Source organism: Gavia stellata, chromosome 8 (assembly GCF_030936135.1).
Source record: "Gavia stellata isolate bGavSte3 chromosome 8, bGavSte3.hap2, whole genome shotgun sequence".
In the NCBI taxonomy this organism is placed as follows: Eukaryota; Metazoa; Chordata; class Aves; order Gaviiformes; family Gaviidae; genus Gavia; species Gavia stellata.
Genome location: NC_082601.1, coordinates 24,356,520 through 24,378,047, shown reverse-complemented (window position 1 = coordinate 24,378,047; position 21,528 = coordinate 24,356,520). Strand labels below are relative to the sequence as shown.

At 44.0% G+C, this 21,528-nt stretch overlaps 1 protein-coding gene across 1 annotated transcript in view; it reads right to left on the bottom strand.

Moving 5' to 3' along the window:
- Positions 1–21,528, bottom strand: part of MAP3K20 (mitogen-activated protein kinase kinase kinase 20) — a 92,728-nt gene that overhangs the window by 1,165 nt on the left and 70,035 nt on the right. The window contains exons 12-19 of the mRNA XM_059820211.1: positions 21,338–21,382; positions 20,365–20,395; positions 20,105–20,244; positions 18,849–18,911; positions 17,744–17,836; positions 6,577–6,693; positions 4,978–5,052; positions 3,770–3,920 (exon numbers count right to left, since the gene is read on the bottom strand). Coding sequence (XP_059676194.1) covers positions 3,770–3,920; positions 4,978–5,052; positions 6,577–6,693; positions 17,744–17,836; positions 18,849–18,911; positions 20,105–20,244; positions 20,365–20,395; positions 21,338–21,382 — 715 coding nt within the window. The remainder of the gene's footprint in view (positions 1–3,769; positions 3,921–4,977; positions 5,053–6,576; positions 6,694–17,743; positions 17,837–18,848; positions 18,912–20,104; positions 20,245–20,364; positions 20,396–21,337; positions 21,383–21,528) is intronic.

The window sequence follows — 21,528 nt, the reverse complement described above, 5'->3', positions numbered from 1 at the left end:
ACCTCCGTCTCTCCCAGCCGGCACGGCCATGCCGTTTGCAGCCAAGCACGGAGACGGAGGTGGTGCAGACCCTAGTGCAAATCCCTGCTGTGGCAGCCAGACTCACCTCCTCTCGCTCCATTATCTCTTCAAACTGCTACACACCACAACAACCAGAGCCACTTCAGTTGTTATTACCACAAATTCAGAAGTCAATTGGCTTTGCATGCTCGAGATACTGAGTCTAAGCCCTAGCTACACCGCTCTGTCCGGCTTCATGCAGAAAATCAACTCTGTGTGTGAAAAAGCCAGTGAGGCAGCAGGCTTCAGCCAAGATAGCACAGGCAGTGCTTAACTGTGAGTGACTCAGGATATTACAGTTCCCTCACACCTCCTGTCACAGCCCCAGGGTCCTAACAAAAGTTGTAGCTCCCAGAGATCAGACTGAAGACTTTTGAAAGTCAGTCCTGTGGTTTGCATGAAAGGCTATAGCAAATACAATAGTTGTGTATTTTCCATTTGAACTGCGAGGGCTGCCTGGTTTGCTATTTTATGGGTAAAGCAGGGACCAGGAATTCCTGTTATACGAGGCCACAGCTCCGGCCAAAAACCCATGGGGAGCAGCTTAAATAATTTTGCTCTAGAGAGACTTGACTGATTTGTCCTTAAAGATTGCTAATATCATTCCAACAGGAAAGCATAACGCTGCCAGCTTGAAGCAGCATAAACGTGACCAAAATGTTATTATCTTCAACAGTGGACCCCAGCTCCTCTCTTGCCTTTTCCTGGTTTTCCAGGGAAAGGGTCTCTATGCCGCGGGCCCTCTGCCTCGCACTGCAACACTACATTGGCCATGGGGAGTTTTGTGGGAGCTGGGTAGTGGCTCTGTCCTTGTTAGGATTGCTCCTGTTAAGACGTAATGGATGGTCTCTTCCATTCCTCCTTTCCCCAGACTTAGCTTGAATCCCAAGAGATTTAAATCACTTCAACTTAATGTCAAATATGTCAAAAGGAAACTGTCTTTCCTGTCAAAGTGTGAGTGTGACACTGCCACAGCAGATAGCTCTGGCTGCACTGAGAGATGAACCTCCTTTCACAGAAAGACAGATGGGAATTGCCTTCTCTGCTTCTTAACCTCCTTGAAAGTCACGGTTTCGAAGAAACATGCATGCTGAAATGTACTTCCTAGACACCATCTCCTCTGCCATTCCCCCATGCCCTCCTACCAAGGCTGTGGATGTAAAACACAGACCTCATAAACCTGGAAGCAGCAGGCTCAGGACTTGAGTTTAGGTCTTCATTTGTTATCAACTCTCAGGTGGCCATCACGTGCCCCATGGGACCAGTGCCAATGCTGTCCTGAACGAGGGGCTCTCTCCAGTGCCTTCAGGCTGTTCAGTCCCTGCTCCTGACGGCCAGTCGCGGTTGCCAGCCCGGCGTGCCCTGTGCGGCTGCCTCTCACCTCCTGTGTGCTGGGGGGCTTCTCCTTCATATAGTCTCTGAGCCACCAAGTCTGTACACTGAATTAAATGCTCTATGTGGCAGCCCACAGAGGTAGCACCTTCACTGCTGGTTATTTTAGCCTCTTAGACAGGGATTACCCTTACCTTTGTGCTTGAATTTGGTGGTGTTTTAAACCTGGGATAGGTGGTCTCTAAAGAAGACAGGCCAGAAGATTTGCTAGAGCTGAGGCACAGCTTTCACGCTGGCTGGTAACCCACCTCTTCTGAACTGTACCTATTCACTTGGGTGCTGACAATACATTAGTGCCTTCGTGTAACTCCTCCATGTGCCAAAGGGACAGACAAGCTCTCCCACCGCTCACCGCAAAAAAATGAAAGCAGCTCGGCTTACTCCGGCAGAGCAAACCTGTGAAGATACAACACCACACTTTGGTATGGCTGTATGGCTCATTGCCCTGAAACCAGGGTAACCTCCATCAGCAGAGCTAATCTGCAGTGAAGATGTATCTTTTAGGACATGCTCTAGGTACCATCTGCATTACAAAACGCAGTTGTGTTGCAAATTGACCACAATTGCTTAGGAATAAGAGCACCCATTTTAGATGTGTCTGTAGTCCAAACCCAGCACCTCTCAATTCAGGAGGCCATTCTTCTACGTTTGGCAGTAGTGTACAAAATTGGAGTTCACCCTCCGCTGACTGGTATCTTGTTCCTGCGCTGCCCCTCAGCTGTCCCAACCCAAACATTTCTGCAGCCCTACTCTGAACTCAACCAGAAAAATAGCTTTGGCTAACAAACACTTTTACAAAAAGAACAGCAGATCTTAAAGGCAGAACTGCGCTAGAGTCAACTGAGTTGAGTTTGACTATGTCAGTGGCATACTTTAGTTAGGAAATGAAGACTGCGGTGTAGAGCCCACTGTATTATTAAATGTATCTCACTGAACAAGTCAAGCTCCAGAAGCTGTAACAAACACTATTCCAGAAGTCAGATAATGATGAGCCAGGGCTGGCTCAAACAGGCCGGCTGGGCTGTGGAAGAAGAGTGCAGTCGTAATATTTCCACTCTTCCTCACAGCAGAGCGGTATGTCAGGAGCATCTGTGGGGTCTGCCAGGCTGGCAGCATGTACCTATCAAAACAGCGTATCACCCACAGGGGACTTTTTGCCACCCCACGTGCAACTTCTGAGGCTCCGGCCTTGGAATGTGTGTTCCCCCTGCAAGAGTGCTGGCCAGAGCAAGAGCAATCTGCAACCACACATCTCTTCCAGCAGGTGCCCTGTATCCAAGCACAACATCTGTGCAAAGCTGCCTGTGTGCTGGGTGGCCAAGAGCAAGAGGAAAGAGCTGGCCAAAGCACTCCAGCTGAGTTTGGATTGCAGGGAGAGAAAGCCAGGATAAAAGCTGCTGAAAGCACTGGCTCCCAAAATCCTCAAAACAGCTGCGGAAAACTCCATTATTCCCAACAGATAGAGGGTAGGGTTGTGTAAGATTGTCTCCTTTCCCAGCAGATGCCTTCCTGACATCCTGGTTGAGGAACAAATCTTCACCCCAGGCCCTGCACACTTTGTGTGGGTGCTATAGTTCAGTCCAAATCCTTTTGCTATGCCAATACACGTGGCTCCACAAAGGTGAGCACACTGTCTTGTCTTGGTGAAGAGGGGTGGATTTGGAGGAGAAGGGCAGATTTGCCAGCTGATCCCTCGATTCAGTGTCTACCAGCAGACTTTAGAGAAGAGCAGGCCTGCCATTGTGGAAAGACTACCATGGATGTGTACACGTATGCCAACAAAGAGGGGAAGAAACCTGGACCATAGGCAGAAACACCTGTCCCAATGACCTTCTACACTGGAGGGGATCGATACGTTGACCCAAAGCCGACCCAAGGAAGGGGTTGAAAAAGTGTCAGGATTTAAGGCTGCTTACTACTGGAAGATGTGAAGCATTCGGGGTTTTGGAGCAGAAGGATCTGAGTGCTATGTCTGCCGTTTATGTACAACTGCAAGTGACTACAGCAGATGAAAGATTTGTAGCTAATTGCCATGGACTGCTTCCCACATGCTTCCTATAAGAGCATACAGGTCATCCCTCTTAAATCACATTGTGATCTAGAGCATGTTACTACCCAAAGTTTAGCCTTTAAGCTAAGTCAGACATGCCACAGTGCTCCTGCATGCATCTACGAAGACATCACAGCGACCACAATGTCAGCTGACGCTGCAAGATGTGCTCTGTTGTTGGAACAGGATAACGGCATTGACTTTCTGCTGTTCTCCCCGTATACGCCTTGCCCATGTCAGCAATAAAGTTTGCGTGTACTGACTTACTTGAGTTGGATCTGCTCCGTGAATTCCCCTCCGAGTTGGGGAGCGAGGTCTGTATCATGAGCTGTACTGTCTCGACCTCGTCCTGCGCTTTCATCTTGCTCCAGCAGATAGCTTGGATGTGCCTGGTGGTTTTGGGTGCTCTGACGTCACTCTGCTCAGGAAGGACACAACACGCATGAGGACATAATGCACAGGAGGACATAACAACACACAACCCACTATGCTCTCCTACAAGGGAACTTCCACTAGTGCCTGGGCGGCAGCAGCGTTTTCAATATAAAGTCTGTTTTGCAAAACCACTTAGACAGTTCTCGAGTATTTTTAGACTCTAGATAATTTTGGCTGGTATTTTGTGATTATGCTAAAAATGTGGTAGTGAATAACTGTTTCAATTCATGTACCATGTGGAGGAAATACCGGAAGGCCTTCCTCTACAAACACAAAAATATATTTTACTAGTTATATTAATGTGAGCGTCAAATGGGCAATGCTTTCTGCTAAAAGAGGTAGGACTAAGCAAGTATTTTTGCAGGGGGACCCTCCACAACACTTTCCTGGAGTATCAAGCTCTTCAACTTGCTGTTAAGGGCCTATGACTCCTGTGACAAACTTCAGGCTGAAAGAAAACTACTGTTCTTCACCTCTGAGACAGCGAGGTCCAAGATTTGCCTGTCTCTCCATCGCTGCTTGAATCCTTGCTCAGGACAGAGCCAGAATCTCAATTATTAGCCTCCTTTTGACGCACAGCATTGGTCTTTATAAAAACACTTTTCAAGTAACTGCAAACTCTTTTTACAAAGGCTAATTTCTATCACATTAAATTGTCTTCTGGGTTTTATTTTATCTTATTTTACTCTTGACTTCTCATTTTCTTTCTTCTCCTGTTGCTTCTCTGCTCTCCTAATTAGCACTTCATTGAAAAGGTAAAAAACAGTCTCTTCGAGTAATGCAAACACCACTGACCATTACACTTCAAGCAAAAGGAGTTTTCGTCCTTGAGAAAAAGAGCCGTCCCAGGCAGCAGTCTGAGGACACTGTCTTTGTAAACCTCATTCAGCTTTTGCTCTGAACTTCAGATTTTACAATTAATTACAGGCTGCTGAGACTTGATTATAGGATATAACAAAGCCAGAGGATGCCATTTCCACACCTCCCATGTAGGTTTTATCTTGGATAAACAAGTTTTTTATTTGTTTCTTAGAGCTTACCTCATATGTAACAACACATTCTACGGACTGGTGTTCTTCTATCCCCACAATCCATTTCTCCATTACAAACGGCGGCTGAAAAAAACATGGTGGGAGCTTTATAAGGTGCTTTTCATCTTCTGACTTGTTTCTGAAACACTCCAAAGATATTTTCAACATTTGCCTTTTTTCATCCGTTTCCATATTGTTAACATCAATACTTGTCTTAAAATCTTATGAGACAAAGCAATACATTTTGGAATTATTTACTTCCTTGTTTACAAAAGGAAACTGAGAAGAGATTTCTTTAAATAACAGACAGTAGGTAAGACAACATGAAATGTTTTCATGGGGGCATAAACCTTTTTCATTTTTGTGCATGTACAGGTTTTTTTCTGCTAGACTTACAGAGGCCAGCAAGAACAAATATCTAGAGATTCTCGGAGATACTCCCTGACAGATATGAAAACAAAGTATGTGAAAAGCTAATGTTATTCTATCTAGTTATTAGTTTATTTAACTTTAAGCCTTTTTTTTTTAAGGAAAAACTTAAAATGTCCAAGATGAAAATGAAACAGAAAACTATTTTGCAACATCATCATAATAATTATAATAATTATAATAATGATAATAATATCACAAGTGTTGTTCCAGAAATCACTAACTATAAAAATAGTATTAGCGTGAATTAAATATGAGAATAATTTTTTGAAAATACTCATATTTTCACATTTTCCTTAAAATTCTGACTGTTGAGAATCTGATTTTCAGTTTTTCCTTTAGAAAAAATAACCAAAGGTTCCCTCAAAATTTTGCCCAAAAAAATCACAGTTAAAAGCATTCAGGAATTTGGGGGTTTTTTATCAGTGCACATTAGAGCAGCATTCTAATTGGTAATCAAGCTGTATATTTTTTAATTTAGAAATTTATTTTGTTAGCTATTATCAAATGGAGCATATTAATAAAAACAAACCATTAAAATAACAGCAAACAGTATGCCCTCCGTATTAACAAAGCTTCTGTTGTTAATGGCAAAAGCAGCCTAAATGCTGGCTGGAAAACATTTACAGGCAGGTTCTGAAATAAGGTAAAATGCCTAGTGACACTGAATTGCAGATGTTCAGTGCTGTACTGTCTGTTGATGGGTTTCAGTCTTTGCAACCCATCGTTGCATGAAAGAGGGAGTTTTAGAACCATGTAAAAGTTCTAAAACCATGTCAAAAAGAAAAAGAAAGAGAGAGAAAAAAACCCCCAGACAAATCACATGAAGTTTCAAATTGGAACATTTAAATCACTTTCTTCTCTTGAAAAGGAAAGTAATTTTTTGAACATTCTTGTCTCTAAAAGGGGTAATAAATTCAGAGGATATAACATGGAAATAAAACAAGAAAATACAAATTAGTTCCTTCTCTTATTTTTCTATTGTTAACATTATTGTCAGCTTAAAAGAGAACCAAAATACCTAACTCCTATTATGATACGAACCTGTTTAAAATGTGCATTTTATTTAAAAGCTGTCAAGAGATTGAGCTTCCGCAAGCACAAAAGTCGACTGCTGTGGTATTTTAATGTCTTTGTTTGAGATCTGTGAATTCGTGAAAGCTTTAAGGCTGTAAATACCTTTGTCATCTTTAAAATCTCTACATCAGGTAGGTTAGTGTTGAATGTCACATCTTTTATGTAGGTTATTGCAATTTCATCCCCGTCCATCTCCATGTACATTTTCCATTTACAATCCTATGAATAATAAAAAAAGAATGCTGGATTGTTAGAATACAAATTAAAAAAAAAAACAAAATGAAACAAAACAAAACCGAAAGCCAAAACAACCCCAAACCTAATCCTCAATATATGGGGGGACAAAAAAACCGAGAAAGATAAGGAACATATACATATTTTAGGATATGCACGTTTTCCAGTAATAGTGTTGATAATGGAAAACCCTCGGGTTCTCTTGTTTGCTCTCCTCTTATCTCACCCAGAGAGAGAGTCGCCATGTTGACAGTCTGGATGTCTTCAGAGGTGTGGATCCCCTGAAGGGCCCCGGGAAGACAGTGGCTTCACCCACCCGGACAGACAGCCCGTTTGAGCGGGTGGCACGGGAGTTCTGCACACCTGCGTGGCAGTGGAGGCACAGGGCAGCAGTGGGAGCTGTCAGTCGGGGTCACAGCCAGTGCTGGCTGGCAGCCAGCCCCAAGGACATCTTCCTGGTGAACCCGGGAACAAATGACCAGAGGGTCTGTGAAACACCATTAAAGACAGTCGCTCAAATAATGGGCAAGAGGATGAGCTGGTTATTACAGGTCAATTATTTCAGATACGGAGCGCCCAGTGAGGCACTGAGCATCCTCAACTTCCGCTCACCTCTAATTGCACTATTAACTATAAGCAAGCTCAGCTTAGAAAATAACCATAGTGAATCTAATAAACCAAAGCAATGAAAGGTATCCTTAAATAATCCCATGAGCTGAACATGGGGCCAACATCCAACACTTTGCACAGCTGTGAGCTTGCAGAAGCTGACAGCTCTGGCAGCATCCTGCAGGACATCCCGCACAGGCTGAGTGCTGGGACCAGGGTTCGTGCCTGTGGCCAGGGAGGCTCCCACTGGGGACCGGAGACTGCCTGTCCATGGTGCTGGTGTGCCCAAAACGTTCTTTGGGGATTAGATACTGTCCAGTGCACTGAGCAACTCCAAAAATCAGTCCCCTGAGGAACAACAGGGCTGCAGTGAAGCAAAGTGTCTCTGTCTCCATGCCCGCAGGAGGGGATCTGCCTTTCACAGAGACAGGAGCTCCTCCAGACATGCCAAGGGTTCTGTGTCCACCGCACACCTCCGGCCAGGCAGGTGCGGTCTCAGCATTTGTGGGAGGCAGTCTTCTCCTCAGTTCTGCTCAGAAAATGCAAAAACTTTCAATGGGGACACAGATGGCCACTTAGGGCCAACGGTTTGCGTAAGCAGTTATTTGCACGCACAAACGTACAGCAGCCTAAAAAGTATCTGTTCACACATGCGATTATCTGCTGATTTTTGCACGTGCGTCTCTCATAAATGTAACGTAGGAGCTCAGCCCTCAGAAGTCTCAAAGCTTTCAATCAGGCATTGAATTGGCAGTTCCAAGATAAAAGAAAACTGGACTATAATCATTTCCGAACCGCAACAACATATTATGCTTATGAAAGCATTTGGCCCTACGTGTCCATCTGTCCCCATTGAAAGCTTCCACGTTTTACAAGCTGCGTGGACGTGTGAAATGGTTTTTGCATCGCCCCGGTATGAGTTCGAGCGATAGGAAACACAGTCCAGTGGTCAGGGCACCGGACCGAGACTCGGAGGCGCCAAGTTCAGTTTCCAGTTCTGCCACCGGCTTCCTGCGCAACCTGGTAAGGTGCTGAAGTTGCCCTGTGCCTCCGTTTCCTAATCACGGGCTGCATCTCTTTGCACATCCTTTTTCTGTCCTGCTTTTTTGGGTTGTGAGCTAACCCAGGGTTACGCCTGTCTCTTCCCAGGTAGGTACAGCACGACGCACTGGCCCTGACGTCGGCTGAGGACTGTATGTGCTATGTAACTGAACAGCAACAGTGAAGCGAGTTGTCTGACTCCCGCTCGCCTCTCAAACTGTGCTCCTCTCCCTGCCCACACCATCCTTGTTGCCAGACTTTTCTGCAGGACTTCCTAAATTCCTGCTACCTGGATTCCCTATTGCAGATCGAACCCGAGGTTTGAGACACGATGCTTGATGACATTCATAAGTTTTAAAAAAACACCTGAGCCAAGAAAAGAACAAAACATTGACATAAAATACTATCCTCCAGTTAACTCAGTGCATCTCCTGCCGTGAGACCAGAGCCAAGTACCGGAGAGCCAGAGCCACACCTTGTGCCAGGGCTCCTGTGCCTTCATGACGCAAGATTTTGTGCTGTTCACTCACATCTCCCTACAGACCAGACCTGACAAATGTGAGCTCGTTTTAATAAATTACATAAATCAAACGCCCACCTCTAAAGGAAAGGCTGACAAGCTGTGTAAATCCGTGGTCTGGCAGGCAGCGGGCACCTGCCAGCACCCAGCCCCTCGCCGGATCTGCCGTGCATGCAGGAGCCCTCTCCATGCGGTAACAAATCAGGCTGCCCCACGCAGCTGTGGATGCATAAGCCCTGAACAAACACCGCCTTCCCCGGCTCTGAACTGCAGCTTCAGAGAAAGAAATACACTCTCCTGTCCTTCAAATTCAGCCCCCAAACCTTCGGTCCTCCTTGGAGTCCTCCCCAGCCACACCGCGCAGATACCAAAACAGCAAATTACCACACTAAGCATACCCTCTCTGGTCACTCAAAAATACGTGTCTCGTTCTATTTGGAAAGGTTTTCATTTTGCGTTATTGTAAAATCATCAGTGGAAAGGGGAAAGAGAGAAGGAGAAAGATAGAAAGACAGGGAAATAAAGAGAGGAGAGAAAGGGAAGGAGAGGCTGGGAGAAAAAGAGAAAAGATAGAAAAGACAAAGAGAGAAGGAAGGAAGGAAAAGGAAGGAGAAAAGATAGCAGCTAGGTGACTTTTAAATCAAGGCACTTGGGAAATATCTAAGATAAGTAGGTGGTTACTTGTCTTACAAACATGGTAACCATTTTGTTCAACCACACAGTAAATAATGCAAGATTTGTGTGCTGCAGAAAGAGACATACTTCCCTGCTTTCCAGTCGAGTTCTAGGTTCTTATCTAGCAATAAATAGCAGAGAGATGCCCAGCCACTTAAGCAAAAATTTGGGTAGAATAACCAAGTATATGTATTTCAATTCTTTGATGAATTGCAGCCATAAGATTTCTTGGATCGAGACTATACTTAGTGCCAGACGTATGTGGGAAGATAATTTGGAAACAGCTTGTTCAGAATGTCTGATTGATAAAAACATAAGTCCTTCAAAGAGATGTCCCTGGACATCTTGTAATTCAAGCATTAAAATACCTCCCCATATTTACCTGCTTGATTTTGGTTTAAATAAAGAATTTCAGCTTTTTGTTTTTAAAAAAAATCTAGTTTCAGAACTGCAACCAGCAAAACTTTGTGTGAAAAATATTTCCGAATAACACTTTGACAAAGCCAATAAATCAGCAGCCTCTGCAAATGATTGTAGAAAAGAAAAGCAAATCACACATGTATTTTGAGCCACTTCTCCTCAGCTTCAAAACAGAAAATAAGAACACTTTAAAAATTAAGTCTCCAGCTTACTGTGGTGACAATACTCCTTTAACCCCATATGCACTAACGTCTGCAACAAAAACTGAAGGGGAAATGAAAAAGATCAGGCACAGGCTTTAAACAACAAACATGTCTCCTGCAACAACAGCTTAAAACTCTTGCTGGGGAGACACCTCATTTTTCAAGGAGGCCCAAATCCAGGATTCGTTTTAAAATCAGTGGTTGCAATAAACACTTTTTATTTTTTTTAAGATTGAAGAAAAAATGGAAACGGCATTGTAGCAGGCAACTGGATATTAGAAGAAAAGTAAGATGTAACAAGATGAAACAAATATGAAAAAAATGTTGGTCATGCTGGTACTAAAAGTAGTAGCATGTTGATGATTTAGGTCCCCAGAAGCTCCTTTACATTCTTAGCTATTATCTATCTCAGCTGCTGAAACCTGCTGTTTTAAAGGCATTAGAGTTGAACATCTAGTGACAGCACTTGGGTTATTTATCATTATGTATCACCCTGCTACACTACATTTTATTATTCTGGATTTAAAGGAAGATAACACAATTATGGTTAATTTGCTTCTCTTCTTTATATATATAGTGTCATGACCCACCACGGCTTTGTCCCATGAGATATTTTTAACCAAAAAGAAATCCACAAGAAACTCTCCCTAAAAATTCCATTAATAACCTCTTGTAGCGTGTATAGGTTGCAGGGTCTGGAACTAAGAATGTTTTAATCTCTTCAGCAAAACAATGTCTCATAATGATGTACAGGACTATTGCTGCACTGATGAAGAATCATACATAATTCAGCACCTTTCACTTGGCACCACTGTGATATCCTCATTAGCAGTGGCTCACAGTGGCTGTCAGATGGTGTCCATGCGAATGCAGGCATTATATTGTCTTTGAGATGTGCAGCTGCTTCCATGACACTGCCAGTATATAAAAACATGACGCCAGTTTGTTTTATTTAGTGCTAAACCTTCCAGTTTGTAAAAACAAGGCTGACACAGAGCCTGACATGAGGCAGTGAAAATAATTAGCTCTCATTTTCTCAGCCTCCTATTTCCTTCTCCCCGCTGTGTTCTCTTTCCACTAAACCACCACATGTCAGTCGAAATGGGAGGCAATTAGTGGGCTCATTTCAGTCCCCACAACTGTGCTGAAAAGAAAGTATTTATGATGGCACAATGAACAGCTGAAAGATTAAATAACATTTGCCTTTTGAAAAGAAAATGACTTCTAGCTAAATGGGCAATTTTTGATTATTCTCAAACAAGCTTAGAGTAGTTGGTTTTTAAAATACAAGAAAGGAAAATGAGTCATTTTTAGGTGAAAGAATCAAATAAAACTTGACACAGTAATGCAAATAACTGATGTTTTATTGCAAAATATGTAAATGTGTTATACCCTTAACAATGGCTGGTGTCTCAGGTCAGGGCAGGCTGTTGCCAGCCAGGCTCCAGCGAGAGAAGGTGGCTCCACCGCCGGTTTTGTTTCAGCTGTGCAGGCAGAAAAAAACAGGGGCGGAGGGGAGGCCTTCTGAGAGAGATGGTCTTAAAACGTACAGAAACAAAACAAGCGAAAGATGTATTTATGTTATCAGTTGCCTGGGTGCCTCCTCCAAAAGCTGGAGCCCTTACTGCTTCGTCAGGAACAGGCACTGGCTGGCTGGAGCTTCGCCTGGAGAAGCACGAGGCCTTTTTAACACCTGTGCAGACCACCCCGCAGTACCGAAAATAACCGTTCCCTGACAGCGCCTTTCTTTAACATCCAGCGCTGTGAAGCTCTGTGCCGCCACGGAGGGGAACATAATGGTAAAGACCGGGCGCTGCTACGTGCTGGGGGCTGGTGCCCCACGAAGAGCGGGTTGCAGCAGCCGAGATGGAGAGCTCTGCGATCACAGTGGTCCTGAGCCTTGCCGTAGTGTTTACCAAAAGCTGCCCTTCCCATCTGATCAGAAGCAAACGGGGATTGCTGCGGTCACAGGCATCATCATCCGCACGAGCAGCCTGCTTGCGACAGTGGGGTTGTAAAGGTGGAAGCATGAAAAACACAAGTCCCTTCCCTGAGGACTGGGCGGGTGCCCTCCCCGCTGTCTGAGCCAGCCCGGTCCTCCAGTGGCATTGCCCACGGACCACTCATGGGAACACGTGCAGGCACCACATCCCCACCGACAGTGAGGCAGCACGCGGAGGCTACAGCTCACACACATGGGGGCTTGCAGCCTGCAGGACGTCGGCCGCGGGGACAACGGTGTGCAGGAGCTCGGGAAAGGTATGGCAGGGCCGCTGGATATGTCCCGCACATGCCGGGGACAGAGGCTCCTCTTCCAGGCTTTTGTCTGGAAGGCTGTGTCAAGCCTACAGACCACTGGGAACCTGTCTGCTCTTCTGCAGATGTATCCATAACCGAGGCTGTACGTGTGAGAGACAACGCGTGGAAGGCAGCCAGTTAACTCAGAGTGGCCAAGGTGTAACAATAAAGCTTGAGATTAAAAAGTCTAGAAAGTCAAGTGAGCAGATTACCTAGCTGAAAAGTCTATATGCCTCTTCAGGATTATGGAATCATTTTTGATGGGAATCCCTGGCTCAGCACTGCCTACACAAGGATTTTAAAAGGTGTTGGCTTCAGTTTGACCTCAGTTACACATGGATGCTACAACTAGAGCAATCCCAGTGGAGGTGATGGAGTTATAACAGCTCCACCTCATGTGAAAACAATACGTGGTCCAGAAAAGCCTCTTAGAAAGAAAATACAAGGAGCTCAGATCACGTGCTCTAAACTTCTAACACCCTACCACTGATCTACCTCCTCAGTGGACTACATTAACCAGTTCTTAATGGTGCTGGTTCTATTTAAATAATATGGCTGTGGTTTTATTTTACAGCTTAGGTAATTTTTTTTTCCTTCACAAAGTATTTATCCCTTTACTGACTACTTACTAGAAGAGGAGCAAATCTATGAAAATGGCACACAAACACAGCTGTTCTGATTCTTGCATTAACTATTAGCCTTAGTAGTGAAAGCACTGTGCTTTGAGATGTAATTAAAGAGAGAGGCTTTAGAAGATGAGGTTTTGATATAAGGTTAAATAACCCCACATTAGAAAGTCAAGGTACTTGCAAGTATCTTGCAAAGGAAGGGTCGGATAAAACCAATTCCTCTGCCAGCTTTACTTACTAAGTGGGTTAAAATACCTACAGAGCATGGGGAATATGTACAACTGAAAAACTACAAAACTGGAATTTTAGATTTTAGACCTCGTCCTTCGCTTTATTTTTTGCCACATTTGTAATGTGAGGAGTAGCTTACACGGCAAATTAAACTGGTGATGTTATATCACGTCTGTCTGAAACAGGAATTATTTTTAAGAAAATAAAGAAAGGGTTTATGAGTGTTGATGTAGTGGGAGGGTGGAGAGGAAGAAGCAGCAGAAACGGTCTCAAGCACTTGTGAAACTGCATTCCAGTTACAACAACTATTTCAGTACTGTTTTGTTTGGTATTGACTGCATTTTGCCAGCCTGGGTTTCTCCACATGAAAAGTTGGTCACAATGTCTCTCTAAAGTAGCCTTAATATTATATCCACTTTTGCACTACACATTTAAATAATAGCATTCAAATATATCCCAGTTTGGATATTCAAGGCTAGAAAATAGTTCACACAGTTAGCAGACGGTTTTGAAGAGGCTCTGCTCTTTACCTTGTCAAATGGAGGGAGAGGTAACTGGGGAAAAATAAGGCAAAATGGTGAGCCAACTTCAAGGCTTTGTGTTTGGATATAGGTCAGATTGTGCCACACTCGGTAAAAACTGAAAACATTCAAAGGCTTGGCGAAATTTGCCCTTTTGAGGACCAAAACTAAAGAATGCATCAACAGGAGACAAAAAGACTGTGAACCATCCTTCTTAAGGGGTTGGGTGATTCATCAGTGCAGAGCCGACACAGCTCAGACACCTTTCCCTGATTGGGAAATTTTAATGAGCCACCTAGGATGAGAAAGCCATTGAAAATTCCCTCTGCAGTTCTGCAAATCAGCTCAAGCCACAATCGTCAGGGTTTGGTTTTTTACCCTCTTTGGTATCTTGGAGTTAATTGGTGTGTCCCCACTTTTTTTTAATTTGTGGAAAAAATTCATATAAAATGTCTAAATCTATCACCTTTCAGCTCAGTGGGACTTGTGTACAGAAGGGTCATTAAAAGGAAGTGAATGGAAGTAACCACATAACTCAAACTACAAGAGTTGGAAAAGAAACCTCTAAAAACCAGGTTAGCTTTGCGGCACTGACTCCTGATGCATTCAGAGAGCACGAAGGTCAACTGAGCTTTCATCACCTCCAAAGATGCAGCTAAAAAGGGAAGGAAACTGTAATGAAATGACTGCATCTGTCAGCTGGTGGAAACCAACATAATCCCACTAGAAGATGCAGTTTAAATTAGATAACAAATCTGAGGCTGGTAAAGTTGCGTACTGGGAAGTCAATGTTTCACTCAGTGTACAGACAGGGCTGAACATTCAAATGCCATCCTGAAGTATATTCATCAGGATCCTTGCAAAAAGGCACTGCCATTCCTAAGGCCCTTAAGTTTCTGCCTGCTTCGGAGAAGGTGCGCTGGCTGTGCCGACGGGGCTCGGTGCAGCGCCAGGGAGAGGACACCTGTGCCCCAAGAAACCACCTTCACATCCGAGACAGTGCTGTGCTCTGACCAGCATCTGAATTAACCTGCACCCCTCAAATGGTTTCTGGGTCCTGGACCGGCTCATCCAGCACTTTTATGCCCTGTGGCATTGCGGTATGTCACGCTGCACGCCAAGGCTGCACCCACACCAGAGCTTTATTCGGATCAGGAGTGTGCTTTTGTCCCAAGTGTCCGTCCTGTCCCATGCTTTGGCAGAGCCACCTCCAAGCGCGTGGATGGGCTTGCTTCCAGGTGCAACTACAGCAGACGATGCACGACAATAACTAACGGGAACTCAGCCCAGGAGACCAGCGCAGAGCCAGCGTGGGGTAAAACCTCCCAGCATGACCTGTTCCCCTGTACAGAGCCCTTCCTGCTGTGCTGCACCAGCTCCCAGCTGAGCCGAATAACCTCCCTTGATGTACACAGGCCTAGCAGTCTACACATCACCCGGGAAACACACGTTCTCAACTTGTAGCCCAGATTTAAGCTTATTGCCTCTTTCTCCTCATGGCTAAAACAGGAGAAATGCTTCTTAGCTAGGCAGCTGGTACTGATCATGGGACTGATTAGGGTAAAGCTCCCTTGAGAAATTTATTTTTAAAGTGACATAGGCCAGATTTTAGCTATAAAGATGGTGGAAGGTACGATCCCAAGTGCTTCTGCTGACCCAGTTTTACAGGAACAGGCATCACTCTTTTACAAAAATGGGTCAGTAAAAGACGTTTAAACCCTTCGATCCTGGCTTATCCAGTATCTCCAATTCATTTTGGAACAAATCTGGGTGGCAGCAGTAGCTGGCTTAAAGCAGCCTCTAGGGGAGCTAGAAGATTGTATCCAGGGATTTTCAAAGCAGCAAGCTAGCCAAATTTTCTATATTGTATGTACCACAGCAGTCTTTGTTAGTGCTGTGTTTAATGCCAATTTTCTTGCTCTCGTTGGCCCTAGCATCCTGCCCGAAAGCTCACTCGATCCACTCCTTCCAGTCCACTTTTAAAAACTGGCTTAGCTGCAGCATCTTTAAAGGCAGGTATGAGTTAATAACCAGATCTCGGATAGAAGTTTCTAGCCCAGACAAACTCAGGTGACAAATTGCACATTCCCTGGAACAGCATCAGGGACACGGGCGCTGCGGCGGGGTGGATGCCAGGGCAGGCATGCCTGGCACGGAGTCACGGCTGCGGAGGGAACGGCTTCCTTAGGAAGGGGCCTGACAGCACACAGAGCAGAGAGGACCAATCAGGAGGTCACGGGGAAGGCAGGATCAAAAAAAATAGAGTTCTCAGTTGGCATGTCAGAAACCTGCAAAGGTTATGCCGGCACTACGCAGGCCCGTTGAACTAGCCCCATCCTCTTGTAACAATTCAGCTTCCGTCCCGTAGATTTTGGCACACCGTCTCATTTGCAAATTTTGCCATCATGGCTAAAATACCTGCTTGTCCTCAAACTTAGTAGGCGTTAGTGCAACCTGAATTTCCCTCCAACACTCAGAGGTCTATTCACTCCTTCTCTTGCTCTTTGCTGGGGGAGGTTGCCCACCTCCGTGCACTACGGCTCACAACCCATATTGGAAATGGAAAGGAGATATGAGCTATTTCGTGGACTTTCAGTTCCTTGTAGAGTTCCTGGGAGAGAAAGATGCACACCTACAAAGCAGCTGTACAGCATCGTGAGCTACATGCATTCAAGAACACTGAGACAGTCTAAGTAACTCACATAGCGATAAAGAAGATTTTCATAGGAAAAAAGTGCTTAGGATAAAAGAAACAAACAAAAAAAGGAAATGTCCAGACAAAAAGCAAAAAGCTTTTTCAAATTGATGAAATGATTTCAGTACGAGTCCAAGTTCCTACTAAGTACAAACCTAAATGCCTTCTCTGCAAGCACCACCAAGTACAGAAATCAAGAGACTTCTGCAAACAATATGCCCTGAAAGCAAAGCAGCCAGATAACACAAGATGAAAGTCAGCCACCCACAAGTTTAGGGTGGACACACAATGCAGATTTGTCAAACATAAAAGGAAACAAATCCTGCTGTCACAACCCCTGACTCTAACTCAGAAATGCTTTGCACACCATTTCCACATAGATGATTAATTCTAAAACCCTTGAACTCCGAGTCCATGGCAGGCTGGATAAAGAAAACAAAAAGCATGGGACAAACCTCACTCTCGAGAAAAGACAACGTAGTGGAAATGCTTTGCTGGAACATCTGGAGTTGTCAACACTCCTGTTACACGGGGCGTAACGAGAGATCCTTGAACCAGCTCGGCTTGGAGCTGAGGTTTAATGAGGATGTGGCATGATGGTAATTGCCTTTTACCAGCCGCTGCACAGTAGCTTTGCCATCTGTAATGTGCTGCACCTACCCCCTCCCTCCTTCCCCAGTGCCGTGGGTGAACATAGTCACCACCAGGACCAGCCCCGTCCTCCCCAGCCAGCAGCCGTGCATACCACCTATTTTCCAAACTCCTCGTGGTTGCATAAAGACACCACCTTTCTGCCGAGACAAAAGTAATAGTCTGTCCACTAACATCAGGTGTACGGCACTGCTGAACTGTGAATGGGGTTTTTTTGCATAAATGGATTGTTATTTCACACCCATTGGGATAAAAGGAACAAAACGAAAGCCTGAATTACAAAAATTACAGTTAAAAAAATTGTTCACAAGGAAACAAAATGTTTCAGTCAAAGCTTTCTGCGCCACTCTTTTCTTCCTCGCCTGCTCTGGGGTGCGCTTCCCCATCATTGATGCAGACCCATTTGCCACCTTGACATTTAGTCAGCACTTTCCAAAACAAGAGGATTCTCACAGCAAATTATCTTTTTGTGTTCAGAAGATACTGGACCCTCTGGGTAGTGCCTGTTAACCAAACCAACCAATCTAGCGCTCCCAGCTTACCTTTGGACCATTTCCCGGCTTCAAGTGATAACCAAAAACGAGCTCAAGATTCACTACTTTCTCTATGTTTTCTTCGGCTCCACCTGCAGAATCCTGCCAAAAAAAGGCAAGGTGAGACTTCACATTTACCACAGCCCCGTGGGAGACGGGAGCGAGGCCTTTGGTGGCAGAAAGGATTTGCCCTTTAGATGCTACAAGTCTGGCAGGCAGCAGGAAGGGGCCATCGCTCTGCCCTGATCACGCCGCTCCAGGAGGGGCCAGGGCTTCTGCAAGGGTTTATGGCGTGCAATGGGTGGCACCTGGGAGATGCTGCACGATTTCTGCTCCTGGCCGAGCCGCTCTGGTGCAGCACAGTGCTGGTGCGAGCATCATGGCAGCCACTGCCACTGGAACTGCAGCCAGCACGGCACGGCAACGAAGCCCCGATTTTCATTTTCCCCTTCAGGGAACAGAGTTTCGCTGTATGTAAATTCACTTTAAGGGGATTTCACTCTATAGCTGTGCAATAAATTACGACTAAAAAAGCTACTTCAGGCTTTGGGGTCTAGAATTGCTTGATTAGCTCACCGAAATAAATCAGGCAAATATCTGCTCTGACAACCCCGAGGTTCCCAAACACTCTCTCCCTTTTGCATGGCTCTTGTTACTGACATCAGAAAACCAACAGGTTAACACAAGGGTGACCAGACATTATAAATCATCCTTCTTTCCTGTAACATTAACAAACTGAGGAACGACGGGCTCATTCTGGGCCAGGGGTCTGCCGTTCTACGGTGGTGAGCGGTCAGTGGCACCAGTTCGGAGGAATGGCTCTTGAGAGTAATTTCTGATTAATGACAGCAAAGGAATCGCAACCAGTAGTCTTTTAATTTAATAATACCGGCTCCAGGATAAAACCTTAGAGCCTCCTTGAAAACAACTTTTATTATCCTGTTACTTGTTCTGATGTGACCCATCGCTGTTCTTGACCCTCCGTATTTGTCACAACCCTCTGCAGGAACCGCTGTTTTGCCCTCCCGCCAACGGTAGGAAAGTTGAGACATGAAAACAGTAAAATATTCATACCAACATGAGAAGCACTTCTTATAGAAACAATGAGACTTGCCTTAATTAATGGTGGAAAATGAAACAGATTTAGGTAGTCATGGGTTAACTTCTCAATAGCAGTCTAGAAAAAACAAATCAACAAAATTGGATGAGAGTTATTCGGTATCTCATACTGCAAATACCAGCATGAAAAACAGCACAACTTCGTGTGCACTGTGGTTTCCATTGTGGATATATTAGGGCATGTGAGAAGAGTTTAAAATACAGCCCTGTTCTGGAAACTGTCGTGGTAGATTGGCCCCATTTCGCATTCAGAATCAGATCTGCTTAATCAGAGAAAGAGATGTTTGGGGGGTTGTTTTGGTTGTTTTTATTTATGCTCAATCAACCCAGGAAGCTGAAATCTTTCATTTTGGGCATTATTGACTTTATTAGTTTCAATAATTTTCCCTGTAGGAAATGTAAATTAAATATGTCAGTAATGGTGTGTGGCATGGAAAAAATGGCTGATGAGCAAAAGGGGAATAAATCTGTGTGACTTATGAAGCTAAATTTGCAGGACTAGCAATTAGGATACAAGTATCTCTTTACTAGTAAATTGTGGTATAAAATCATTGAGACCCAACAGAATTACAGATGCTGCTTTTAGAGAAATCCTTTTCCAAAGCTGTCTGCCAGGAAACTGAACTCTCTCCTGAGGCTACAGTATAAATACTACTACTGCTGTCGTGATCATGTTTTCCAGACCATGATTTTCTTAACTCATTACAAACATTAGATATTTAAAACACTGTGAAGCAAAGCGTTAAGAGCAAAGCAACCTGGCCGTCAACCAGCTTTAAAGTTGCCTGTTACAGAGTTTTGTTAGTCAAAGTATGTTTTAAGCTATAGATGAGATGTGAAAGTTGAGAATTTCAGAGATTTCAGTTCAAATAACTGTTTTCAGATCTGCTCCTCCCTCAGCTAAAGAGAAATTTTTGGGGAGAACTCTCTCTGAAGATATCCAAAGCTTTCTGCTGGGAGAATGGCCCTCCTAGGGGAATCTTTAGCAGTACCGACAGTCCAGCCCACAAGAAAACCAAGAACTGCAGAGGAGTCTAAAGACCACAGCACATTTATGCCTCATAAAATGCTCAGGTTGCTTTGGGTTCTAGATCCACACAAAGCTGTAACTCTGGGGTTTTTTTTATACTAAATATGTTCTCTATTTAGCTCTATAAATTTTTTGTTATTAATGCTACTGAAAACCCATAGACTCCTTCTTAATATTCACACTGCAACCTATTGCAACATTCGAGATATGCTGTTAAATACCTTTAAATGGATGATATGTCCTCTGGAAACAATTCCCATGTCCTTTAAATCCTCTTCTTCTAGAAGCAGCAATCGTTTCCCAGTGATATGATGTTCCTTAAACAAGCTAGCATATACACTCATTTCACCAGAAGCATCACCTTAAGATAAGAGAGGTTATTCAGAAATCCATAGGGTGCTTTATTGGAGGAAGAAAAAGATGAGCAAATGTATATATATTAATAAATATGAATGTGAAGGTATATATGAATAGCTTTTACCTTTTCTAGTAAGTTGTTGCATCCAGAAAAACTGCAAAAAAGAGGAATGAGTCTTGAAGTTCATATTATCAAAATTTTATATTACAGTTCTTTGGAGTTCACAAGTAATCATTCTTTTTTAACACAAAATTTAAAAATATTTCTAACTTTGGGTTAAAGGACGCAAGATTCACCAATGCAAGTGATTACTTTTATTTAGCTTTTTAAAACTGCCTTCTATTTTGCAGCCACCTTCCTCAGTTCATCATTATGAAGAACAACAGAAATGACCGAAGCCCAAGCTTAGCAATCTGTCACGTTCTAAAAGGGCTTAAGTTAAGGAGCCAGGGCTATTACGGCTTTTGGACTGGCTTTCCAGACGGTCCTTCAGTAAACATTAGCTGAACAACCCTGTGATGCGTAACACACAAGGAGGGTGCCAGATGCAACATTAAAATCACTATGACGCATCACTATGCTAGAGATAAATCATTGATGTTTCTTGTTTAGCCTTTTAACTGAATAAAAAGGGAAAAAAGACTCCATGCCACCATTTTATATGAAGGAGAGATTCCACACCCCTTAAAAAAGCCTTAACTTTCTTTCAGTTAATTGCCATCCTGGTGGCACACAGTGGGATAAAACCTTTGAACCCATTTTGTCCTGTCCAGGACAGGCCTTGCTTAGACAGGTTTTGGGACACTTCCACATTCCTTAAATGATCACTCAGGAACGCCCTCCTGGCTGCTGACAGCTCCCAGCACAAATTATTTTCTGGACATTGGAGAATGTGGCTGTTTTATGAAGGTCGCTTGAGTCCTTAATTTACTCATGGTCATTTTAAAGTCCTTCTGGGACACAAGTTTCACCAAACAAATAGTAGTAAAATCTCACCTAGATGTTCTGATCCAGCTTTCCCTCCCTCTGTACCCACTGTAATTTGTTAGAGGGCTCCAGCAGTGCAACGTTGGCCACATTAACACAAAATACTCACCACATCTTCTTCGGTCCATGCACAAATATCAAAGGAGGGCAGCAACTGTGTGAGAGATATGAATTGAAAAGAAAACCGTCTGACCATTTTTCTCCCCTCCACCCAAATTTTACTCTGGTGGCTGATTTTATTCAGTTCCTTTTCCCCTGCAAAGGGCAGGACTTTAGGCTGCGACTCTCATAGTGACATAC